Below are 10,239 nucleotides of genomic sequence, written 5' to 3'. Positions count from 1 at the left end.
TATATCAAACTGCATCATGTGTATAGGTAGGCCTGTGTCATGTACGCTCTCACTGACAATCGTTAACAAGCATGGTTAGGCTTGATTAACGATGTTTTGGCTAGGCCTAAGCAGATTATTGGTATTGTTATGACATGGGCTAGCTAGGCCTGTAGGCCTATAAATATGATCACCCCACACCACCAGGGTGACAGGCATGGCCATGATGACAGGGTCTTCCATAGTAGGCCTATGGCCATGTCTTGTCAATTAGAGTCAACCAAATTATTATTATTATCATTATTATTATTATTATTTGAGTTATACAAGTGGAATTCCCCCACTACCGCCACCCCAACAGGAATTAAGCCTAATTATCTTGGATCAGGAGGGAGGAATTCGTACTGATATAGACATAATTATTTCTTTCAGCTGTTACAAAATGCATATGATGAATATTCACCATCTGCAATTCCCATACCAGCGAAATTGGGATGGAATGTGAAAGTGACCATGGTGACAGTGCCAGTCATATGATTGATGGCTTCCCCCACAGGAACCACTACCTATGGCAGATAATTTTAAAGACATGTCTGCGAGTATCTTTTGCTAGCCTTTCTCTCTCCTTCAGTCAAACGATTTCTCTGTACCCTTTGTTACATAGGCCTGTTTTATTGTCCCTTATCGCAGATAAAATAAGATGTAATTCATGGATCCTTGAAACATTTGCCTATAAATATGAAGCTTGGCATCCAAATCCAATCAATCTTCTTCACTCGATGTGAAGTCACTTTCGTTTCGGTGGCCATGTCCAAGAATGTAAACAACCCTTACGTCATTAGTTGTCCTAGTGGTGGAAAACATAACTACGACATTGAAAAGTTCGTCTGCTATCAGGCACTTTTAAGAACTCTTTGGATAAAATCAAGACTATAAAATGCTACAAATGTGTATCTTAGTGTTCTAACTTACTCAAAGTTATATTTTCATACATGTGCCATTCAAGAAACATCGCATGCATGTACTACAGAGACATGATCATTAGTGATGTAGAAAATTAAATTGTAGGCTTCATAATCATGTGAAGTGGTGACAATTCTATTAACATTCATACCTAAGATGTGTTAGAGAGATGGAAACCACATAAGTCTCTTAACCTCCCATTAAACTAAAATAGGTAAGCCTGACAAACTAGGCCTTGGAGATCAGTACACACACACAAGACACGTACATGTAGTAGGAACATACTTATTTTGAAACAGAATTAAATTCCCCTTGGCAATTGAATGACCCCCTTGGCCTAACATGCGAAAGCAAATGAATAAATTTTGAATTTGCTGTAGCCTATGCAATATGCACTGCATAGCATGCCATTAGTAGGCCCCCGTTAACTAGGGCCCGTAGCCATTTTAATTAGAATAAACACCGATTAAGTACGACCTTAAAGGCTTTAAAGCATTGCAATGACTGGGTATTGTAATACATGGAGAAACTAAATTGAGACAAAGCCTAGACATGCTAAGAAAATACCAGACCGGCAATATGATGCCGTGAAAAATAGCCTTTCCACAACTTCGGGTTTGTTTCCACTCGTTTTTATTCCTTGACACTCCAACCAACGCTTCATTTGAATGTCGGAATAACATTCAATACGTCGAATATCGATTTTGGCCCCAGTGACGTTGTCCTCTAACGATAAAACCTTTAGAAACGAATGGCATGTCGTCATTGTTACTCGCTTATCGTATACAAAATTCCTGAGTTTGTTCGGTGCTTGGTAGTTTGCCCAACTGCCGATAGAGAGCGTGGTAAATATGACGTCAAAATTGCGGTTTGCTATTGGGAGCATACGCCAAGGAGCGCGTTGCTTCACTTACGTGTCGCCATTCTCCACGGTCCTTCGAAGCAAGCTCCCAGGCAAACACCCTTCTCACTCCAAACAACTCTGGACAAGTTTGATAAATTTGTCCCAACCATGAATTCTGTGGATGTTCCCTTTGTCTCCATCAAGGAGACAACCTTGTGTGTATGATCAACATCAGGGAAACATGCCCATATAGAACATTCACTAATTATGCTGGGAACAGGGCTTACATTTCAACCTCTGATTTGATTCAATGTCATTTCAGCGATACCCCATGAATTGTAAATATGACTCATACCTGTCAAGTCTTACGTATTTTGCGTAAGTCTTGCGTAATTTGTATGATTTTCAAGTCTTACGGCGTAAGAGCTTACGGTTTTCCTCCGCAAGTGGTGTTTTTTAATGTGCTTGTTTAAAGAAATTGAAATAAATTCCCTTTTCATGTGTTATATTAGATAACACGTCAAGTGTTCATACTGTGTCGTGTTTACATTGTGTTTTCATTCTGCATTTGAAACAAATATTGAATGAAAAAAATATGGTTTTCTTATGGTTTAATTACCGTTTTATACACAAACTTATGGTCTCTAACGCCAAATCTTACGACAAGACACCACAGTAGCTTGACAGGTATGAGACTATACAGTAGACAGCGCGCCAGTAAATCTAACATCGGCTATACGTGTGAATGTGTCGTTGATGTTGTTACAGATGCAGACATAATTATCTACAACACACTGCCCTGCTGGTTTCTCTTAAACAATTATTTTAGCAGCCGTCATTAGTTACCCGGCGAGTATTGAGGCGGTTTACCAAGGTTTCGGCACAGATTCTCTTCAGTGAAGAAGCTGACCTATTTCCGAGGTGCGATACATCACATGGAGCTACAGTGCTTGTAGGAAAAGCGGTACTCGTATAGGTTTGGGTGATTCTTCCATTCGGCGGCCAGGAGTCTTTTGAAGGTTTCATTGTTTGCGCCGGAAACCATGTCGTTTGAGAACTTGAGAGCTTGTTCCAACCAGTGTTGCCACTCACAAAATGTAAAAATGCCAAGATGACCCTACGAAAAAATCCAAGAAAATCCAAGGATTATTTTTTATACTGATACTTGCGAAAAACAAGGTGACATGGCTCTTGAAATGGATTGTGGCTTATTTAAAATAGGAAATTTAGCTAGAAGAGGAAGTTCTACACACCAAATACTTTACAGACAATGGTATTATTGCAGGAAGAAGGATACTGGCATAGGGTCCTCCTCCAATTCCTCATCATCAACATCATTGACTTCACTATGATATAAAGTTGCTGTGTTACTCTTCTTCCTGGACTCTTCCCTCTCTTTATATCTCATGTGACAGTGACCCAACTTTGCATCTTTGATTAATGAAATAGATGGCTCCCACTTCTGGTAAGTCACTTCCTGTCTTGTGATGGCTTGCTTGGCCAATAGACGGTTTGCAACTGTATTTGTGTCTAGTCTGTTGCTTTGCTTAGTTTTAACTTGGTTTATTTGGGAAAAAATTCTTTCAATACATGCAGATGAGTGTGACAGAGCTAATAAGTTGCACATAAATGTTGCAAGAAGATTAAACTTTTCTTTATTATTCCCATCTTTCACTGAAAGTAAATCATTCCAGAAAACAGTTGCAGACTGACTTATGCCTTTAAGTGTGTCTCTTGCATATAGAAGATCTCGCCATTGCTCTTGCAGCAAATCTAGCTCATCCTCCTTTATCAATGTTGGAAAATGTACTGCAAGTTTTCCAAGAGATTTCAAGTCCCTCTTTGTAGAAAGAGCTTCAGCTGGTTCCACTACCTTTAACATAGCAATGAGGCTATTTTCTTCAAAAGGAAATCTCTTTTTCATCTGCATGCACAATTCTATTAGAAACTGCTTGCAGTCATATCGAAAAAGCTCTTCCTTTTCCTGAAGAGGTTCACTTTCCATGCTTCATGGAAACTTTGTGTGCCATCAGAGACGACTTATTGCAATTCTTGAGTTTGCTGCTACATACAGTACACAAGACAGTATATTTGTCAGCAGGATCTGGTTGTACCCAATCTTTCAGTTCATCATCCTCCATCCATTCCTTTCTAAATGCCTGCTGATACCACGTCACTTTCGCTTTTCTCTTTGGTGGGGTAACATCACCACTATACCCTGGTTCTTCAGAGTCACTCATAATGATTTCTAATTAAATCAAGTAGGGTTGAATAACTATCCACAGGTCTCACATACCGCACACGCACGACTTATGAGCTAGAGAGGACTGGCGGACTAGGAGAGAAACGTCTCAAACGTATTGAACGTGTAATGGACGCGTCAACTCATAGAAGACAACTTAGTTGGCAAGTCGTGATTTCCAGCCTTAACTTTTCAATAATCTCATGAATTAAAATTTAAAACTTAATTTGTCCTCTGTTGTTAACATAGTGTACCTCATACTTTATTAAGTGGCAAAGAGAATATTCTATTATTAAACTAATACTTTAAGCAATTGTCTACAATTTGGCGAAAAAATCCAAGATTTGTTCATTTTTTACAGTTTATTTCCAAGATTCCAAGTTGATGGCAAAAATGTCAAGATATTGGGAAAAAAGCCAAGGAGTGGCAACACTGGTTCCAACCTCTATTAGCTCTGGTGCAGAAGAAAATATCTTCGGATTTCTGATGTCCTCTGTATTTGGTACTTGTTCCGGTGTTGTGCTTCGATTCTTCAGGACAGTCGCTCCGCTGTCATAATCTTTATATATATTTTTTTCCTGCAAACATGTCATTTGTATAATTCAATTATAGGGACCATATCGTAGTAACCACACGTATATATTCATGATTTTGATTTAGTGATATTTCGTGATATATGTGAAGTTATTTCATACCAAAAGAGATGTTGCATATTACGTGTTTCTTAATTTACTTTAGTTCCATGAAAATTTATAGGATACTGCTGTATTTACCTAATTACATTCACTTAATAGTAATATGCAGTAAAGGGATTACACTCTTGGGGTCCTTTCTCTTTTTCTTCACACCTAATTTTGAATTTGCTTATGGTTTTAGTTTAGGCTATATCATCTAAGCTACTACAGTTGATGCATCTATATGGAAAAATTTCTTGACATACTTCAGGTAGTGGTCTTCTTCAATTTGTTCCCATGAGCTCATGATGCTCTCCCGTCCTAAACCAAAAGATGATTTGTTAGTTTTATCCTCTCCTTTTAATGGCCTGGACACTACTACGGTGTCATCTTTTACATTGCACTCTCTGGAAAGACGAAGAGTGAGGGGTGATCTAATAGAGGTATTCAAATGGTTCAAGGGCTTTAACAAGGATGATGCAAGCTAGGTCATCATATTAAGACAACAGGGTAGGAATCGTAATAATGGGTTTAAAATGAACACATTTAGGTTTAAGAAGGCAATAGGCAAAAACTGGTTTACCAACAGAGTGGTTAACAAATGTGACTAACCATGTAGTGAGCGCTGAGGGATGGTAGATGGTAAAGTACATTGAACTGTCTAGTGTAGGCCTGTAGCAAGGTCATGCCTTAAAGCTTCGTTCTCTGTAGAATTCGCGCACCATAAGTAAATTTCTTTATTGATATTGTCACCCCGCTAAAACTTGCATTATGGAGCTACAACCTTATTAACACTGTTAAGTCTCTCATATATATGTGTAAATGTCTGTAAATATTAGTACTGTTATTCCATAAATTTTAAATTGTAATACGTAAGTAAATGTATTTGTGGTGCTATTAAATGTAATACATGTCATTCTTGCTTAAAGAATTATGTCTCGCTACCAAGACATCGGATTTAGTCGAGTATACTTCGCGTTATATTTTCAATAAACAGCTCCGAGAGAATTGGCGTTTAAATAATTCCTTTCTTTCATTGAAGGGTACCTTCACCATTGTGTAGCACACTACAGGCCTTAGTGATCTCTTGCACTCTCTCCCATCCACATGTTCTTTATTTCTTTCAGTGACGGTATATCCAATGTTTTCCATATTTCTTTGTACCTTTTATTTGCAAAGCTGGGAACAAATTTCGATGCTCTGGATTTTCTTGATCTGTATATCTTTCACGTTGTACAGAACATACTACTGCTGGGTAATTTATTTTTGGGGGAATTAAACATTATTTTTTCATCGTTTCGTTCATGTAGTGAAAAACTAGTTTCAAGTTCGCCAATTGTCTGTATGCTCCACCCTCGATTTGATTGTTTGTCAAGTGATAGGTATCCGTGACCAACACTCCCACAGCTCTCACCTTTTACTTTTGCAAGTGATTGTTCTCCCATTAAGTAAATTGTAATGAAATGCGTTTTAGAGGCTGTACCCATTTACAGTACTTGTAATTGCTCCGGTAAAATTCATCTTTCACAATTCGCCCTCGGCATATACTCTATATTGTTAGATCGTGTTGTAGTAATTTGTAGTCGCCCTCGTGTTTTATTCTTCTCATCATCTTTGTATCATCTGCAAATATGTCTGTGTAGCTTGTCGTGCCATCCATTATGTCATTTACGCAGATCAATAACATTACAGGTGCTCAAACAGACTTGATTGGGACATCTTATGCTTCACTGTTTTTTTCCAAATACCTCATGTAGTACACTCGTAGGTTCCCGATCATCTCAGTCACCTTATACTTGGAAAAAAGAAAAAATCAAGTATAACCACACAGTCTGAAATCACTTCTGACTTCGCTTCTCGTTGATATGACGATGAGTACAACAATACATTAGAGAAGACGCAGGCTGCGCGGCGCCAAATTTGGTAGTATGAAATGGCGCGTGTGATTGGTCTAGACATCTATAAGCGTTTGTGATTAGTTAGCTTCTAAGTTTGCATTTTCCATGTACTGTGATTGTTCATGATATGGAAAATCATTAATTAGAAATGTGACAACTAACGTTTTTTTTATTTCCATCTGTAATAAAGCAAATATAATATAAATCAATGCTGAAGAAAAGGTGGATGCATATAGATGATTAATACTTTATATAACATAAGAATAATTTCTGCATCAGGGGACGGAGAGGAGGGGTCGCCGATTTAATGAAGCGGCCTTGCTGTGGATGTGCTGAGTCTTGCGACACTGTTTTGACCCAGGGCAGTGGATGAGATGCAGGGATGACTCGTCATCCAGGAGGAGCCAAGATAAGAGGGACGGGGTGGATGGGAGTGGAGTAGGTGGGGATGGAATGGGTGGGAGTGGATTTTATGCTTTTGTTTTTTTCGCTACCTCCCTTGTAAGGGGGAAAAAGCCTTTGGTATATGTATGTATATTTAGAAATTAAAGTAGAAAACTGTGTCACGTACAGTGCTCAAGTATTTGTATTTCGTTATTCAGTACTATGTGTTGTTTACGGCAGATGTTTACTATGTGTTGTTTACGGCAGAGTCAGTGACGTGGTTTGGTTTGCATAATGGCTGTAACACTGATCAACAAAATATTTGGTTATACCGGGTGACACTGCTAAATTGCAAAACTATGAACCTTTTTTGTCAAACGACATAACGAGAGCTCCAGACGAAAGCACAAAATATCAGGTAAATAAAGACTGAATTAATCGGAAAATGAATAAGAAAGAGTATAGGTGAATGAAAGAAAATCATATGAGATAGGAAGAGGGGAGTAGCGTCCTCGAGCTGGCCTCAATCTGAGGGGGGGGGGGCCTGGAGAATGTCCTCGAAACTTCCAGAACAATTTTTCATTATGGCTGTGTCCCCCAAGATGGATAAAACAAACTGTAGAGTGAGTGATCTTAAGGGCCGCCATGAAAAAATGAGGTTATTGTAGTAGGTACCTATGTATTCCCCATGTTCATGAGGCAAGAATGCAGATTCAACAGACGTTGGAAATCTACCGCAGAATGGACGGTCCAATTTGAAAGAAACAAGGTCTATATCTACTCCGATGTTTAATTGTCTGCCGTCAGATGATTAAATTCTGCTGAGGCGATACCCCTTATGACGTCAAAGGGTTGAATGCAACCAGTGTTTGAGTAGAACGCTACACTGCAGTCAAGAACGTCGTGGAACCGCCTCAGTTCACCTACCGATCGATCAGTCTGCAGGCAGGGAGGCAGGCAGGTGGTATGGATGAACCACTAGTAGTCAATCTGATCCGATGAAACAAGTAAAAATTCAAATCGATAGAAATACTATTTCTTCTGTTGGCATCCCTGACTTATTTACGCATATGAATATATTTTATGTCAATTTCTATGCAGATCACTACCCAAAAACTAAAATCGCCTTTATATCATCTAAACTTCTTAGAACTGATAGGATCTGTAGTCCTAAATTCTTAGGTGATAAGATGTAAAAGATATATGGCATTGATCAGGCTTAAAAATTCCAAAAGTCTATAAATTATCAAAAGAGTCTTTCTACCACAGTTCTCTGGAAAGGAAGAATCTTGGCAAAAAGTAACTTTTGGTACTTGCATTCCTAATATTCTTAAGGAGTTTGGTATCAATGTAGTTTTTCAGAACACAAGCACCAAAACAAATATAAAAAACACACCAGGCGATAAGGTCAGCTGTTTCTACAACTTTACAAGGGATTACAAAGGCGCAGCATGCCGACAGGAGACCTTTTGGTCCATATCTAGGTCGGATGCGAAAAAAATCATAATTATAATACATAAATAAATGAATAAATAAAACTATGATAATGTAAATAATAAATAAAATGCGTAAATAAATGCATATAGTTAAATAATAAACAAACAGGTAAATAGTAAGTAGCAATAAATTGACATATAACCAATAATAAATGAGAATCAAGCAAATAATGATAAACAGACAAATGATAACAGAACAAATAAATAATATAAAATTAATTATAATTATTACAACATCTTGCTTAGGTATTTATTTAAATGATTCTTAAAGCTTCGAAATTAACTACATTGCACTGCCTCTGCAGGAAGTTTATTCCATTCATTAACTACACGGTTGGCGAAGTTGTTTCTACCCATCTCCAAATTAAATCTATTTCCTGACAGCTTGAGACCATTATTTCTTGTCGGATTCTCATTCAGTGTAAAAAAAATTGCCACTTTTGATGTAATCAATTCCCTTCAGAATCTTAAAGACCTGTATTAAGTTACCTCTAAGTCTACGCTTTTTTAAAGAAAGCAAATTTATATGTTTTAGTCGATTTTCGTATGATTTATTTTTGATATTTGGAATCAGTTTTGTGGCTCGCCGTTGTACTTTTTTCCAATCTGTCAGTGTCTTTAATGAGATTCGGTGATCATACGGAAACAGCATATTCGAAATGTGGACGAACTAAGCAAATAATGATAAACAGACAAATGATAACAAAACAAATAAATAATATAAAATTAATTATAATTATTACAACATCTTGCTTAGGTGTTTATTTAAATGATTCTTAAAGCTTCGAAATTAACTACATTGCACTGCCTCTGGAGAAAGTTTATTCCATTCATTAACTACTCAGCTGGCGAAATTGTTTCTACTTATTTCCAAATTAAATATATTTCATGACAGCTTGAGACCATTATTTCTTGTCGGATTCTCATTCAGTGTAAAAATTTTGTCACTTTTGATGTTCTCAATTCCCTATAGAATCTTAAAGACCTGTATTAAGTTACCTCTAAGTCTACGCTTTTTTAAAGAAAGCAAATTCATATGTTTTAGTCGATTTTCGTATGGTTTATTTTTGATATTTGGAATCAGTTTTTGTGGCTCGCCTTTGTTCTTTTTTTTCCATTCTGTCAGTGTCTTTAATGAGATTCGGTGATCATATGGAAACAGCATATTCCAAATGTGGACGAACTAATGATTTAAATAGCTTGTTAATAAATGATGTAATTTTGAAGTCAAAAGATCGCGCAATCAGTCCTAGAATCTTATTTGCTTTCTCAGAGGCTGAAATACACTGCTTGGATGATTTGAGATCGTTACTGATAATTACGCCGAGATCTTTTTCACTATTCATTTTTGTTAACGAATTTCCAAATAACTTGTAATTGTACTTACTGTTATTTTTACCTATGTGCATTACCTTGCATTTACTTGTGTTAATTTTCATTAGCCACTTTTCAGACCATTGCTGTAATTTATCTAAACCTTGAATATCTAATTGGTTTAAGTGATCATTTGCCATTCCACACAGTTTTGTATCATCAGCAAATTTGGAAACAGTAGAATGTAATCCATGTTGCGAGTCCAACTTAATAGGCTACCACTTATTCCGTGTGAAGCTAATTTAGTAAGTAGTCTTTCGTGGGGGACGGTATCAAAAGCTTTTGCAAAGTCTAGATATATTAAATCTATATTGTTTCTTTTGTCATAATTCGAGATAACTGTGTTGTAGAATTGGAGTAAGTTAGTCACGCAAGAACGTTTCCG

General features: G+C 37.2%; 1 protein-coding gene across 3 annotated transcripts in view; it reads right to left on the bottom strand.

The window, feature by feature from the left end:
* Positions 1-412: 412 nt before the first annotated feature.
* LOC143033422 (uncharacterized) overlaps positions 413-10,239 on the bottom strand; it is a 22,045-nt gene continuing 12,218 nt past the window's right edge. The window contains exons 1-2 of one of the 3 annotated variants that reach the window (XM_076198841.1): positions 4,969-5,464; positions 413-4,606 (exon numbers count right to left, since the gene is read on the bottom strand). In XM_076198841.1, the coding sequence (XP_076054956.1) occupies positions 3,063-3,791 (729 nt within the window). In that variant the 5' untranslated portion in view covers positions 3,792-4,606; positions 4,969-5,464 and the 3' untranslated portion in view covers positions 413-3,062. Of the gene's footprint in view, positions 5,465-10,239 lie in introns of those variants that run through there. The other 2 variants (XM_076198840.1, XM_076198842.1) reach the window with 2 other exon arrangements.

This window comes from Oratosquilla oratoria, chromosome 15 (genome assembly GCF_046742065.1).
Source record: "Oratosquilla oratoria isolate Oo_2021 chromosome 15, ASM4674206v1, whole genome shotgun sequence".
Taxonomy (NCBI): domain Eukaryota; kingdom Metazoa; phylum Arthropoda; class Malacostraca; order Stomatopoda; family Squillidae; genus Oratosquilla; species Oratosquilla oratoria.
This window is presented reverse-complemented; position numbering and strand designations above follow the sequence as displayed.